Source organism: Xiphophorus hellerii, chromosome 17 (genome assembly GCF_003331165.1).
Source record: "Xiphophorus hellerii strain 12219 chromosome 17, Xiphophorus_hellerii-4.1, whole genome shotgun sequence".
Lineage (NCBI taxonomy): Eukaryota > Metazoa > Chordata > Actinopteri > Cyprinodontiformes > Poeciliidae > Xiphophorus > Xiphophorus hellerii.
In genome coordinates, this window is record NC_045688.1 from 3991888 (window position 1) to 4008717 (window position 16830).

Here is a 16830-nt window from a genome sequence, read left to right on the forward strand (position 1 = left end):
TTGGCTCGCTGCTAAGAAATCATTATTTTATTGCATATTTGGACAGTTATGTCTCTCAAATCCAGAAATTGGACTCACTTGTACACTGACACACACCACACATTAGCAGAGGTTTGGGTCGTCTGTTACTGCGGCATGACAAGCCAAGCAGCTCCTAGGAGTTTGTAAAATGAGGCGCAGCCTGGCACCGCTGCTGCTGCACGGCCTGACACCCTTTGAGCCTCTGTTCCTGTCAGTGATGCAACTCTTTTTATTTCGTTTTCCGTTCCGCTTCACTTTCGCTTACTTTCAGCTGAGGATGCTTGACTTGCAGAGTTTTAACACATCGTTTTTCTCGTAGGAATCTAGATTGCTCACTAATATTATGTTTTTTTTGTTTGTTTGTTTGTTTGTAGCAGCAAACTGCTGTTTCTAACCACTTTCCTATGTAATTTTAGATCAGCCACACCTGTAATTTCTTCCAGAGCACATAATCTCTATTATGATGTCTTGTCTACTTGTTTTGTCTGTGCATGCCATCCTAAACCTGTTTTACTTGTGTCCCTGAATGTTTCATGGACTATCTGATTTGAGGGTTTCTGATAAGTGGAAAAAGTTGTTTATGGACCTGTTTTCGTTCCCTTTTCATCATGGAAAAAGGAGCAAAATCATCATGAAAAACGAAAACAAAACAAACAGGATTACTGCGTGTCACGAAGAGTTTGAAAAAGTCGTCCTTCCATCCAAGAATCACCAGAATCTCTGACAATATGGTGCTGGCAAACATACATAAGGAATGTGTTTGGACTCTAGTTTTATTGGTCTGCTCCTTTTGATATTTAATCTAAGAAATTATCGCTTTTCCCATCTGTATCTGTGTCTTTTAATGTGCTTACCATCCTTGTGATTGTAGGAATGTTATAGGTTATGTTGGTGGGACTCCTTGCCATATCTCTTTGATCATCTTTTTGATGTGATATTCTTTTATCGAAAGTTGGCTCATATGGTGTTTAACTGACCCTGTGGAAGAACAGTAAGTCCTAATAAACACCTGGACTTTTCAGGTTGTTCTAACGACAGCCATAAGCAAAGACAAGTATCTTAATTAAGCCTAAAAGAAGATTTAACTTAAAAAAAAAAAGCTAAATACTTTGTTAATGTTCCAAGAAAATCACATTGAAGCGGGCTAAAACTCCAGGACAACAAACTTCCAGAGAAGAAAAGAGGGCTGCAGCATACTGATTTAATTCACATTCCTTTGAATATTTCTGAAACCGCTGTGTCTTTATTCTCCAGATTAGGACTCTGATGAAAACACTGTGCTCTGAAAACAATTGAGAGTTTGTCCAATTAAAGTGAATTAACCAGTCAGTTTCACCCCTCTTTTTATTCTCAGTTAAGCTAAATTTGCTTTCAGAGCTTTTGCTGTGTGGACCGTTAGGCTTGTGGAGGAATCATCCAGAATTCAAATTTATTGCGACCATTTCAACGCAACACTTTCCCATTTCTTATAGATTTATTTTATAATACAAATACATAGTTTTAGTTAGTCTACAAGAACCAAGTAGCAGTTTTTATTTATTTTATTTTTTATCTCTGACTCCATTTCTTACCTACCACGTTTATTTGTAATAACACTTTTCAGCAACAAGGCAGTTCGGAGATAAAAACGTAACACAGTAACCGAATATGAAACAAGCAACAAACGTTACATTTTGTGACGAAGACGATTACAGAGATAACTTATTCAACCAAAAGCAAAGCCCGTTCTTCACAAGAGGAATTTTATTTTAATTAGTTACATTTTGTGCAGAATTTTACTGTCTAAAATAGACAGACAAAAAAAAAGACAGGAGTCTTCAGGGTTCCTACATAACATCGACAAATCTGGAATTAGAATGAAAATGTAAATTTTAAAGTTCTTATTTATATGTAAATATGAACCATCATTTGTCTTCGTTTGCCACATGGCACCTTTAGTTAAAATGTTAGCAAATAAATTTTTGGGGTTTCCTGAAAACCCACAGATACTTCTCAGGTCTTTCTCACTTTAACTGAAAAATTCAATGCATTTTATTTGGATTTTGGTTTATGCAGAAAGTAGTAATAATTCAAGTGGATGAAAAATGAAATGTGCTGTGCATTTTTATTCAATATTTTGTTGAACCAACTTCTTTAGGGCTCAATTTCTTTAGGTCCTCTTCTTGCGTTTTCTTTGTAAAAAAGATTAGATTTAGTTGTGAACTTTGACCTGATCTGGTCTTTTGTGACCAGTTCACCTTCATTCACATATTTTCAGTGTGCTCCAGATGACTTTAGGTAAACAGAAAATGGAGATTGTTATGCTTTTCTTCACAGAACACCTGAAATTATATTTACTTCTAAAGAGAATTGGATTTATTTGGCTTGAATTGTTTCTCTTCTACTTCATACTTCTGGTCAACTGTAACGATCTTCCACCCAAGTTTCTCAAACACGATTTTTTCGCTCTTTCAGTTTTGGCTCATGTAATTATTGAGCCAAAATGCCTCTATGTATTAACATGTTATCCCAGCAGGTAGATATGATTTTTTTCACAAATGAGCTTTCGTAACCCTTCAGACCTGATCCTGTACAAGTACAGATGGGGAATTTATCCGTAGCTTTTCTGGGAATAATGTTGTGGTTTTTTTTCTTTTTTCACCTGACAGGTAGCTAACAGGTATGTCAGAGAAGAATAGAAACGCCTCTGGCCTGCTGTTAGCCTGGCCAGGCCGGGGCTGACTCTGAGCTCAGAGCGAGCCGCGGAAACATGTCTAATAAAAAGTTCAGCTGCAGTTTAAACACGAGAGCAACAAGAGCAAAAATCAGACTTTCTCTTCCCCTCTCGTGAAAATCCAGCTGTACTGGTACCAGATTATTTATTTCAGGAACTGGGATGGTAATTGGAGCAGACTAAAGTGACTTCACACTGAGGGGAAATGGAGCTGAAAATCTGCCCCAATGGCCAAAATAAAGGATTTGGAAGGACGAGTGGAAAACAGAGAGAGGGGGAGCAGCAGGGGAAGTGAAAGAAAGGTGGTAGAGGAAGAAAAACAGAAAGTCATTTATTAATGGGTGGAGATGCAAGAAACCTAACAGGTTTGGGGCAGATTTGTACCTATAAGCGCAACTAATGAGAAATTCAGCGATTTTATAGCTGCATTGTTCGGCTATGGACTAACTGTCTCTGGCATATTGTCATTAGCATGTTCTCAAGCATAAAATCATGCTGGAATTGGGGCTTTGCCAACTTAAGCATGTGAACCGATTTATGGACACTGGAAAATTACTTTTTAATTTTTATATTTTTATACCTTGAAAGTTGCAGGAAATTTAGTAAAGGCTCTCAGATCCCCAGAGTGCATGCTGTCAGTGTGGGAATTTCAATAACCAGTGCAGTCCATTCAAGAAATAATAATATTGAACTTGGACCCATCTCATGCTTTGATTGGCTAATTTACTGCAGTTTTATTGGTGTAGGGGTGATTTGAGGAAAGTAGGGCTCTTATTACTTAAATGTTAATTTACAAAATAGAGCAAGAAGCTATCTGGTGTCTGTCTGTCTGCTTGCCTGTCTGCCTGCCTGCCTGCCTGTCTGTCTGTCTGCCCAGTCGTGTCTGTCTCTTTCTATAAATGTCCGTCAGTTGTCTCTCTTTGGTTAATGATATTTCTCTCTCAGCTCTGCTGTCTTTCCTGTTCTTTGAAGATTGATCAAGCCGGCTAACCCAGTGCTCAACTCTTCTTTCCCCTCTCTCACCTTTCCCTTTTCCTTTTCTCCGTCTTTCTTTTATCTTTATGATGCCACGTTTTCTGCTGCGCTACCCAGTCTTGCCTCAAGGTTAGTACCGCACGCCTATCTTTCTTCCAAAACCCGTCTCCCTGTGTTTTTTTTCATCTCTCTCCTTCGTTGTCATACTGCGTGTCCTTGCATAGAGACACTCTTTCACTCTGTCATAAACTCAGCGTCTAATAATTCTCGTCATGTCTTTCATGTCTTTGAAGGAGACACCTTGACTTGTTCTTCACTCTCTCTGTCACATCGCTGCCTTTTTGAACAGGAAACATTGTTGTCTCTTCCTCTCTCTCTGTTATATAACACCTGCCCTGGTCTCTTCAGCATTTTAGAATTTTAACATCGATATCTGCAGTTTTTATAAAAAAAAAGGTTCATATAGTTATAGTTAATAATATGGTTACATTTGATATAGCCTTTGTCTTTGTGGACAGGTTCTTATCTTGCCTTGTATCTCAGCTCACAACTATTATTTCTTTTATTAAAACAGGTAAATTTATATTATGAAATATTTTTTTTATATATTAAAAGTAGGTTTTTAGCTTTTCTTTTTTAAAGATACTTGAAAACATCCACATTAAGACTGATTGCTATGAGTTCTGCACAGCATGTAATCCTCAAGATAACAAGTGATTTATCTTCATTTTTCTGGTTGGAAATTTCTGCTGCCTGATATTCATAGAAATACTGTAATATAAGAGCATCATTTATAAGTAAGAGCTGAAATTTTCTTTGACTTTTAGGGACTTCCATCTCCTCTCCAGAGGTCACCATCTAATGACATTTCAGTGTGCGATATCTGGGGTCTGAATATGCTCCTATTTCATAGACATATCAAAATCCTATAAACTTTCTGACCTACACATTGCAATCAACCACATAATAACCACTTCTTCCTTCTGGTTTTTACATAAATCTCCTGGTCTGACTGTTTTGTGCACTCAGACGTGTTGTTAAATATCCACAGTACCAGCTCTTCCTTTGCTGTTTCTATTTTTTTTTTTTTATTTCACCAACTTCTAACGGCATGAGTCTCCTGGCATCTTGTCTGCCTTTTCATTGCCGGTTTTCTGCAGCTTTGTGATTCCGCAACAGAAAGGGGAAAAAAAAAGCAAACAAAAAAGTTAGTACTATCTCACTTTCTGCTAGATGACAGAGAGTATTTTTTTTTCTTCCTCTCTTCTGTATTTTCTATTTCTGGTTTTGATCTGAGCTGAGAAACTCTGCAAATGTCTGACTTCAAGGTTTCCAGAGCTTAAAATGGGATTGCAGGGCTTCTCTTTGTTTGTGTGCTTGTGTGTTTGATCTAGTGGAGGTCCTGAGCGTTGAGGTTGTGCAGGGATTTGTCAGCTTTTGGATGACAGCAAGTATAGGCCCGCTCACGCTATCAAAAAATAAGCAGAGTGCTTTTTTTTTTATTATTATTGTTGTTGTTTTGTGCTGCACGCATGTACAAGAACACATCTGAGAATGAATTTGGCAGCAATTAGTTGAAAACCCCAAAGCGCTGAAAGCTGCTGAGATTTAACTCATTAAATTCACTCACACTTTTAAAGGGAATGAAAAAGCTTTTGTTGGTTCAAACGTAAAAGTCTGTAGTGGAATTCACGCTGCTCATTGCTTCTGTTTTTACTTTAACATCACAATGTAATCAACCTTGTTTTTTTGTTTTTTTTCGTTTTGCATGCAATTAAAAGTACTTTGTTGTTATTTAATATGTGAAGTCAGAGCAGACTCCAGTCATTTTGGTGTCCAAGGCAAAATTGCGATTTGCTGTGTAGAAAACCTGAATGTTCCTGCCTTTGTTCCCCATGTAAACAATGTTTACCCCCAAATATATTTTATTTCACAGCTTTGGGATAATAAGATAGTGAGGACGGGTGAAGATCAAATATGCAACAAAACTGTATTAAAAAGCGAAACTTTGTTGTTTTCTGTTTCTGTGCTATTTCATTGGCATAGAAAAATCAGACTTTTAGAGAAATTCTGTGTGGACAGAGGCAGCAAATATTTCCTAAGAACAAATCTAGATTACATTTATCTGCTGCTGAACGATTAAAGCAAAACAAGAAGCTGAGACAGAATCTTTAACATGACCTTCTGAAGATGAGATAATGGATTTACAAAGGAAAGGACATAAATATTATTTAATGACTGTTTTAGAAATGTGTTGATCCAAGGATGCCAATCCTCCCCGCAGTTATCAAACATTTGATTTTTGGGTTTTTATGATTTCTACTAGCTTCATTACAACACTTCCCCCTGTGCTTGGTAGCAAGGAAAACTTGGATTTTTCCAGTCTTGTTAGTCTCGGTTGCTTGCTTGATATTTGGGGAAGTTAAGAAGAGCAGATATTTTCTTGTAGATATTTCTGGATTTATACAGATATATGGACGACTACCTTATGTTTATTCATCCTTCCCATTTTGAGCAGTTACTCCAAATATAAAACAAACAAACAAAAAAAAAACATTTTCTGCTATATTTATACCCAAGAAAAACAGAAGAAAAGTCGTGAATTACTGAGAAGAATTACTGGAAAATCGGATAATCATAAAATTTACATTTTAGATCTTAAATTTGTTTCAAGAGGATTGCTGGGGTGCCAATGAATTTGTTGTTTAATTTTGAGTGTCAGTTTTTGTTACTAAAATTAAATGTAATTTTTTTTAAGAGTTCTCCCTTATCTTTACCAGGAGTGTCAATAAATGTGGCCAGCACTAATTTATTTACTCCTAATCTCTTTTCTACAGTCATTAATGAATTTATATAGCAAGTTATTTTTTTCTTTATCTCTAAAAAAAATTAGTAGATTTGAATCATAGTTTATAATCTTCCTTTTCTATAACTAGAAAGCCAAATTCATATTTTCCTCCTTTTTTTTTTTTTTTTCCAAAGGAAGTACCGAGTTCCCTGTGGTTAAAAGGAAATGCTTGATGTTAATTTTGGGCGAACTACTAGCAGTAAACATACATGAGGCCCACAAGCATTTTTTGATCAAATATTTATACAGGAGTCCAAATGTAATATTAATATCACCTTTATGTGGCTGCCCGAGTATGAGCAGCATGCTAATGAGGGCGGTTGGAAAGTTTACTGAAATTTCTCAGATTGCACGTGTGTCTTCCTGCTAATTAAAAGCAATAATCTGTATTTTTCACTGCCATGAAGTTTAGTGTGTGTGTTTTTTTAAAATGTTTTCTGTATTCGACTCCAAATGTGTTTTTATGTGTTTTGAAGGGATTTAATTCCAAAAAGCTAAAGACGGTTAACAAGTATACCAGTGTGGGTTAATCTTAGCACATGTTATATATTTACTAAGGATCCCATGTTGTTTGTACAGTATGTGTTTACATCTGTGTGAATCTTGGCACATAGATATTGGGTGTTTGCGTTGTGTTATGTGTGAGTTTGGTTTTTGTGTGTGGTCCGACCCAGAGAAACTCTCTCCGTGCGTCGGGAAAACACTTCGCCGTGCATGTTTGCTCTTTGCCTCTGTGTGTGCAGGTTCCCATGTTGTGTTTACAGCGTTGCGGTTCGGGAAATTCTCCTGTAATTCCGGTTCCTCCGGCGATTAGCTTCAGTTGTCTCAAGATTATTTTTGCAGGAGGAAAGAAGCAAATATTTTACATATTCAGACAACTTTGAAGCAGTGGGCTACAGATGAACGGGGCCACTGGGTTTAAAGGGCAGTGCTACCTGAAAAAAAAGAAAAACAGCTCCAGTGAAAGTTTATTCCTGTCAGAGAAGTATTATTTTCAACATGTTTGTAAGTATAAACAATCCTGTTTGGGTTGTGTATCACAGTAAAACAGTAACAGGGACCAAACATCTGTTACACTATATAAGAAAATAGATTTCAGCAGGAAGCTCAAAGATCATAAATTTAAAAAAAATGAAGCATTACATTTCATTTAAAGAAGAATTACTTCGGGCATGTAACAAGCCAATATGCCAATCTCATTATATGAATGTCTTCAGGCCTTAGGTAGGAACTTAAAATCATCAGTAACTTTTAAGTTAAGCTGTTCAATTTTTACTTTGAAGTTATAATTCATAACATTCACATATTTCAGAAAAATCGAAGGCAATAACCCTTAAAGCCCACGGTTGATTCATTTAATATGACTTCTGTGCACATTAAGCTTCATAAAAAGAAATACAGGGTTAAAGTGTTTATTTTAACTTTTATCCTATTATAGAAGTAACACATGCAGGAGAAAAGTGCTTTATTTCGGTGCGCCCTTCTTCTCATCTGGTGTGCCTCCACTTGAGCGTCTGGTGGCGTGTATTTGGTGTCTAATGGGATCTATAAACTCCTACTGGCGCATTTAACTACCTTATTAGAAAATATTAGTCGGAATGGCTAGCCTTACACCCCACTTGGTTTGCACTGCTACCACTGTGTTATTTAAAGCATGAAGTTTTATGCTTTGGGACAAATAAATGTACATTAATCACAAAAAGGAAAACAAATTTCTTGTTTGGAGGCCGATTGGTTAGTTTAGTTTGAAAATGTTTAGTTTTTGACCTGCAGATCGCTGGTTCCTCAGTTGAGGGAGTTCAGTCACTGTCTGACTTTATGCCAAAACTTTCAAGGAAATTGATTTGAAAAGTGGGTCAAAACAGCCAGTTCAGGTGAGCTTAAAAATATATCAAATAATCCAGGCTAGTATTTAAACAAATGTTCATTGTCCTTAAAAAGTAAGAAAAAATAAGTGTGAAAGAGTGTATGAAAGAGAGTGTTGAGTCAATGGGAAAATTGTTTTCCACTTGCCTATACACTCATATATATATAAATATATATATACAGCAAATGTAGCGTGGAGTTAGGAAACCTCAGCGATCCAACCAGATGTTTGGGGCTTCCTGGAAATCCTCCAATAGGAACATTCCTGCCTGTTTATGACCTGTTACACGCAGGCAGGGCGTATAGGACAAAACTGAACCCCAAATATTGAAATAACCGTATCCCACAGTTACTGAACATGGAAGCTAAAATCATGGCCTAACAAAGGGAACAAAATAACAAACGAGAGAGCTCACTTACTACATCTGCGTTCTCGCTTAACATTCGAACTCTGTTTTGGATGTAAACGCAAGAGCTGCACACGGCTCTTCCAAAAACGCAAACCTATAAGTTAGAAACTTAAATGCACACACACACAACCCCTGATGATTATTTTGCGAGCTTTGAACATGCAGGTGTGGCTGAGCAGTTTTGGCTTCATCTGTGCTTTTCATTTTCTCTTCTCCCAGATATCTCAGGACAGTTTGGAATTAGGCCCTCTGGACCTCTTAGCAAACAGATTTTATGCTACCCTTTTTTGCCAGTATCATTTCTCAACTTTTCTGGCAGCGATATTGATATAAAAGCCACTTGATGGATTACTCCTGTTACTTTGAGTAACTTTAGAAGGCAGTTTATGGCTTAAACAGACAAGGAAGATGAAAGCAAAGGCTTGTAATAAAATAGTTATATATTTGATTACATTTATCTTTTTTTTTTGCTGTGCACTGAGCAAAGCGAACTGAAATCACTTTCAAAGATGGTTAGGTCTAAGAGTAAATATGAGATATGTTGAGACTCGAAGGTCATATGAAATTTCAAACCTGTTTACACTTTCTGTGACAAATAACACGGTAGCAAATTCAAGAAGCCATTTGTTCATGTTGGATATGGAAGAATCAGAGTTCAGTTCTGAAATGGCATCCAAAGGCAGATCTGCTCCTAAAATTAGCCCCAAAGAGAGAGAGAGAAAAACCCCAAAACATTCACTGTGCACTAAAGTTGTAACAAAACCTTGCAGCACGAGATTTCGTGATATTTAAATACTATAAATGCAATGTCATAGTTTTTATTTAGCGGTTCAAATTAATATATTAGATGGAAAAACACAAAAGCATTTTCAACAAATATAAAAAACTATGTTTGAACTTATGAAAAGAGAAAAGATGTCTGATTCTTTCTAAAATCTTGACTGGTTCTTGAGTCCTTAAAGTTGTTTATCATCCAAATAAAGAGTCAGAAACTACTCATACCCCATACAGACTCGGGTGTAAAGTAACCTGTAAATTTAACCTTATGTTTCTTATGATGAGAGGGTGAGAGGAGACTAAAGTAACCTCTTGCGATAAAAACTCAGAATAAGGACCCTTTTTATTCATTTATCAAGTGACTAACTGCTTTGACCTTTAAATGAATCAGTTAAAGGGTTAAATCGCTGCTTAGGGTTTCACAATCTGTAGCTCTACTTTCAATACTTCCTCTTCAAGTGTTGGTGTAGAGATGTCACCTCAAACATGAGACGACTCCTTGACATGAGATGTTTTTCTTACAGATGTGAAGAATGCAGAGCCTCCTGTGATCATTTTTTTCTTAATCGTTGACCAGCAACTTTGGCCAGTTGCCGATAATTTTCTACACCTGTTGCTGTTAATAGATATGTGTGTCTTGGTGTTTCAGTGAAAACTGCTTTAGGAATGGGGATGAACTACAGAGTGTTATATGAATTTTCCCCTCCTCCCCGTGTCTACAAAGGATTGTCAGTGTGTCTGAAAACATTGCTGATGTTGGGAATAATTTTTGTACATAAACACATATGTATATAAAAGTCCACAGAGCAGAAAGACTTGGTGTAGTCATGGACACAGGGACTACCTAGCCTGCAGTCATGTCGGTATTTTTTCAAGTAACATTCCTTGGGTTTTCCTTTGCGTTATGATTCAGTGGATGTTATTAGGTTTTATTTCTTCCACATTCGTGCCTGCGTAGATGTCTGGAATGTATGAGAGGTCCTGATCAAGTAAAGCTGCTGTGTTATCTGATAGCTCTGTGACACAGCCACAATGGCTTCCAGGCGTCTTAAACAGGGATTAAACTCTTTCTCCACGTTGCAAAGCCGGGATCTCCCGCAAGGAATAACTTTTCTGCTCTTCCCGCTCTTTTACTGCTCCGCTCAGTCTCCTTCATTTTCGCCGTGATGATTTAAACCCTGCTTCCCGACACTCGGTAATCCTTTTGCGACAAGACCCTCCTGCTTCCCGCTGTGCAGACATCAGAAATGTCATCTCGTCGTTGATTAATAGCTTTTCACCAAATTCGTTTACTGATTTTGACGTTATATCGACCCGGGGGTATTTAGTGGAGCATTGTGTTGCACAGATTTCTGCTGCACCGTTATAATTTCTTGACCATATATTTCAGCGTGTCACTATTTAAGCAACAATTTTATTACTTTAGATCCTTGCAAATGCTTTTATAACCCTGGAACATTTTCACTGTTTTATGTTTCAGCAGCATCTTTAACGTGTTTTGGGGGAGATTTTATGAAATAGATCAACACAAAATAGTCAGTTTTTGTGAAGTAGAAAGAAAACGATGTTGGAAGCATTTTTTAATCAGTAGAAATGTGATAACCGTGTATTTGATTCTGCCCTGCCGACTCAATACTTTGTAAAACCAACTTTTAATACAGTTGTAGCATTTGGTGCTCGTCTCTACCAGCAGACAATTTTACTCATCCGTCTTTGATAAAACAGCTCAATCTCTGTCAGACTGAATGGAGAGTGTGAGCATTTTAAAAAATATTTTAGGTCCCATGAAATCCGCAAAAATTAACCATGAAATGACATAAGGTCTCCATCCAAATGCCACGATCTATCTAACATCCGCACAGATCGCCCATCTCTTTCTGAGAATGAAAATGATCATGGCCTAATTACGTTTTTTCATGTTTACGTTCTGAAACTTTCCTCCACATCTACAGGGAACTGCACCCTAGTGGCTGCATTTCCTAATTACAACGAGAGTTTAACTAGCACATGGAAAGCATAAGGGCGGTGACACTTGACAGCTTTTGAAATGGGTGGTCCCAATTACATGCCTAAAGGGACCATAAATGGGCACATAATGGTTCTTGGCCATGTTGGGAACTGAGCAGCTGTCCTTGAGATGTTAAAAGCTTGGATATTTGTCCTAACTTTGCTTTAAACATGTCCGCAACTTTCTCCATAACCTGTCTCCTGTCTTGCTTGGTCTCCATGACGTTTGTTCACTTATCTTAGAAACCTCTGAGGCCTGCAGTTATGCTGAAATTAATTTACAAGCTGACTTCTGAAAAGTGGCTCTGAATTTTGCTTATGAGACTGAACATAAATGCACCATGAGTTTTTTTTTTTATTATTCTGTTTGAAAAAACAAAAATCTTATTTATTGGGGTGAGCTTATTTTAGGTATGAATGATCTACATGTTCATTTTTAATGGCTTAGCAAGACTGTGATAATAATAATTGAAAAATGAGTGTAGAAAATGTTCAAGTCTTTGCAGCTGTACAAGGAAAACAACTGTCTAACGAAGCATAGCGTACTTTGGTGGAAGATCACTCCGACTCAAAAAGCAAATCAGGAAGAATTATTGGAGGCTCTTGTCTTGGCACAGTTTGAAATAATAACTCACATTGTGAGCTATTATCTAATCTATATTTGCTTCAGTGAGGTCGGCTTTTAAATCATCAACCAATAAAATAAAGAAGTCACTCATAAACTCACAGTTGTCCCGTGTTTTTCCAGGCAAATTAAGGACCAATCGAAGAAGGTCGCCAACCTGAAACACAAAGAGCAGCTGGAAAAGAATCGAAATGCCCAGCTGATGGAGGACGCCAAGAAGCGGGAGGACAACCTCAACGAAAGTTCTCAGCAAGTAAAGGTGAGGAAAGCGGTAGAGGCGAGGCGGGGAGCTTCAGGAAGGTGGAGAAAAGTTTTTCTTTGTGTCCTTTGAGTAACTTCTGCTACAACAACACCATGTTGTCATAACGTGATACAGAGCAGCCCGAGGCAATGTCAAACACACTCACTCTCACACACTGCAGCTCTCAGCTGAGAACATGTGAGAAGGGGAAGCCAAGGTGGATAATTGGCAGGGGGAGCCGATAGAAGATGGAGAAGAGGGAAGTGATGAGTAGAAAAATGAGAGCAGATTAAAGCAGAGAAGGGGGGGGGAAATGAAATTAATGCTTTTTGGGTTTTAAAAAGCTTCTTTGTGGTCGGAGAGCATTTCCTAATTGTTTGCCGGGTCCATCAAGTCACCCGAGATAGGAGCCGTATGCGGTGTGATGATTTTGTGTGGTTTTCTTCATATAGCTGAAGATAGTAGGTTTTCTTCTGCTTCTTTCTCATTTAACTTCGCCCTTTCACCTTAAATTTCTTCCCGGCTTCCCCTGACATCCTTCAGCCTGTTTTCCCTCCTCGTCCTCGCTCTTCTCTTCCAGTAATTGCTAACCTCATTGGTTCGCTGATTATAGGCAGATGAAAACTGTCGGGGTGGGTGTGTGTGTGTGTGTGTTTTGTGTGAACAAGCTTATGCACCCTTTAGCTATGGTTGATTTGGTTTAAGTTGTTAAGAAACTGTCATTTGCTGTGTGTGCATGTGGTTGGATGATGAGTCGATGTGAGTCACTGAGACACACGAGACCGCAGCGGTTACAACCAGAGCTTTTGTGTGTATGTGCCGGTTCCGAGCCAGTATCCATAACCTAAACAACCCTGCAGATGGTAACAAAACAGGACTGTAAATTTAATTCGATGCAATAAGAGCCGGCTTTGTTCCAAATAAATTCCACCGTACTGTGCATAGTCAGACACCAAGTAATGTTGGCTCGCTGCGGATTCAGATTCACAGCACATGCGTTGAGATGTTCTGGAGGTTTGCTCATGGCCACTGTAATGCCTCATCGTTCCTCGTCCTCCCTGCCCCCATCACTTATTCATTCATATCTAATTTACCCTGCAAAGTCAGCTCCCCAGCAATAAGAAAATAGATCTTTTTTCATTGGAAATTTATGGGAACTCCATGTGGTGATTTCTCTAAGCTCTGTTTGTGATCAGAATAATTCAAGGCTGATGAGGGTCTCCAATGCTGCTCACAGTGGCCAGCTGTTGTGTGACATTGTCCCTTAGGTTCACTGCAATGTGGAAGTGAACCACACCAATACAACGTGTACATTTTAATAAAATGTTTTTTGTTTTTTTTTTCCATCTTGTGTGCAAATATCTCTGAAGACACCTGACTGGGGCCTAGTTAGTACGCTTCTTCACCATTTTGTATTTTTGTAGCCTTATTATTTCATAAGCAACAATAAGGGCATGAACCGGTACCCGAAAAACAGTACCCAAGTTTTTCAGGTACTGAATGTGGCAGCTGACTATGTCAGTATGCAAACTCAGATCTGCCAAAGGGGCATTTCATATTAATTATGACACCCAGCGGTTTAAATTATTTACTTTAATCTATTCGTGGCCTAGTGCAGAAGTCTTCAAATCCAGGTCCTGTGTGTCAGTGTTTAGATTTGTCTCTGCTTTAACTCAAATAAACAAGTCATTAGTGGGATTCTGGAGAACTTAATTGGATACTGAGGATGTGATATTTGATTCAGGTGTGTTGGACCAGGGAAACATTTAAAAGTCATAGGACACCGGATTTGAAACATCCTGTTTAGCATAACTATTTCTGATTCAAATAAATAATATCTACCTGCAGCATGATACTTAAAATCTGATTTGATCATGGGTCTAAATCTGTCATATTTTATAAAAGACATCTTCCCCAACTCGGATCAGGACTAAAACAAATCGAAATTCATGAGATAACAAGTGAATTTAACAATATGAGCTGTGAACATGTGAATTTACCTTGAAATCCACATGGTTGTCTTCAGGTACAAGTCTTTCACTAAGTCCTCTGAATCTGATGCAAAGAAAAAGTCCCTCAGAAAACAGTCATTAAACCATGGTCCTGTTGTGTTTTATCCACACGACATCGCAAATGTTTTTCTAAGACCTGGGGAAATAATACCAGCTTGTTAAAACTGGACATACATGTAACCGTTAACTGCAGCTGCCTTTGTTCTGGGAGTTGTGCGCTTTGCGCCTGCAGATGCTTCAAATGCTCATAAAGCTACATCACACTCTGAAAGGAAGGGAAAAATCCACAGACCATAATGTGTCCCGTTTTACAACTAACTCCCTTCCACCTGAGGTACACTTTGGGCCCTGTGCACATCTGGCATGAACATGTGTCCTGGGCGAGCCGATCAAAGTTGACTTGAAATCTCTTAATTGCCCGTGTGACTGTACCCGAGACACATTTTGGATTCTTTGAGTTCCAGTCATTTGGACCGCATTCAGAGGTGGTCCTCAGTGCATATTATGGTCACTTTCTTGTAGCAGTGTAAACACGAATGTCTCTCGAGTCCCACTGACGGACCACCAACTCAACTGAATGCCTCCCTTTGGTTAAAAACAACCCATTTGGCAGATCGCTGCACCAGGGTGGAGTATCCTCAGCTGCTGTTGACCATTCATTTACATAATGTTTTGGTGTAGGTAGAAATAACACATTTAGAGGTCAGTAGGGCTCTTATTTGGTTAATCTTTGCTACGGTCGAGATCGAGATGTTTCTAGATGATAATTGCATGATTGGGGCTGTTTATCGAATCAGAGCTGGTTCTTTTCTATGTTGAGCAACATGGAAAAACATGTTGCTCAACTTTCTGATGTTAAATAACAGTGGAGATTTATAAAGTTGTATCTGCAGCTGACCTGTTCATAACTCCAACTTTAAAAATGAGAATATAGAGAAATCATTAGTTTATTACTGATGGGTGCCAACGAGTGCAGAAGGTGACATCAGCATGAATTAAGGCGCTATATTTAGATTATCACGAAAAAAATCATACAGTGTTAATTTTATCAGGTTTATTTTGATATGTTAAACTATTATGGTGAAAATTAAATATGTACGTTATACGTTACAGAAACATTATCTTAGAGGCTCTGTCTTGACCCTTTACATAATGTGACTAAACGCTTTGTTGGGAAAATGAGTTTATCTGAAAGGTACCCAACACGCTTTGTTTCTGTGAAACCTGGAGCTTCTTGTTTCTCATAATAAGAATTAGCACAATAGGCATGACTAGCTGTAAACACAAACTGTGTGTGTGTGTGTGTGTTTCTTTTAAAGAGAGGCTGAAAGCTTAAAAAGCAACTCCTCTGCAACACATTCAGCCTTCGCTAATTTGACGAAATGCCCCTTACGCAGCTACAGCATTGTTCAAAAATGTCTGATAAAAAACAAACCACAAACAGATGAACAAGATGTCCAGCAGCACAAACAGCCAACATGACGCCATAGAAAACAGACTCCTTTGTCAAAGGTCATTTTATCAATTCAGTATCTTTCTGATGCTAAATTGATCAGAAGGACATTTAAGTCATTTACCCACATGAAATACTTTTATATGTAAACTCCATGCAAACACTTAGGTATGGTGCATTCACAGATCCTACAAAGATTGGATTTTTACGTGTCTAACCGTTTGTCGATTTTCTCTGGTAGCAACACTCATGTCAAATCAGGTGGATAAGTGCAGATATGGTCAAAACATTTTATCTTTTTCTTCCGTCCTTTTGGCAGGACTCCCTCCATCAGAAGGAGGAGCGCATTGAGGAGTTGGAGGAAGCGCTGAGGGAAAGCGTTCAGATCACAGCAGAGAGAGAGGTGGTGTTGGCCCAGGAGGAGCAGGCACGCTCACATGCCGAGAAGCAGGTAATGTGTGCAAGCGCATATGAACGCCTGCTGAACCGCATGAGTTTTCCCTGAATGGTAAATGTGTTGCCCAACATTTATCCTAAACTTTTCCCTAATTTCGGTCCATCATTTTTTTTTTATTTTTTTTTTTTGGCTATTTAATTCACCTTAACAATAATTATGGAAACAAAAGTTCTCTGTGACAGTCTCAAAATCGTCCGCACTAAAAGTGGGAGCAGCGACAAGTACGCCCACTCCCATCTGAGCCCCTCTAGGTGCGGCTCTGCGTGTTTACTCAGTCACTCCTCATTTAGAGCCGAGGTAAACACATACCTATTTAAAGAACAGCTTACATTCTGTCCCCTTCCACCAGCAACACACAACCGGCCATGTTTTCAAACGGAGCGAGCGCCAACCGCTTTCAGTCGTAATGCAGCTCATCTAAATGG

The 16830-nt window shown here is 38.4% G+C and overlaps 1 protein-coding gene across 11 annotated transcripts in view; it reads left to right on the forward strand.

Moving 5' to 3' along the window:
• LOC116736610 (ELKS/Rab6-interacting/CAST family member 1-like) overlaps window positions 1-16830 on the forward strand; it is a 124942-nt gene that overhangs the window by 45625 nt on the left and 62487 nt on the right. For 8 of the 11 annotated variants that reach the window (XR_004342626.1, XR_004342627.1, XM_032589173.1 and 5 more), the window contains 3 exons: window positions 3827-3838; window positions 12366-12501; window positions 16268-16399. Coding sequence is in view for 9 of the 11 variants with exons in the window: in XM_032589173.1 (XP_032445064.1) it covers window positions 3827-3838; window positions 12366-12501; window positions 16268-16399 (280 nt within the window). In the remaining 2 variants the exon portion in view is untranslated. The remainder of the gene's footprint in view (window positions 1-3826; window positions 3839-12365; window positions 12502-16267; window positions 16400-16830) is intronic. The other 3 variants (XM_032589178.1, XM_032589179.1, XM_032589182.1) reach the window with 1 other exon arrangement.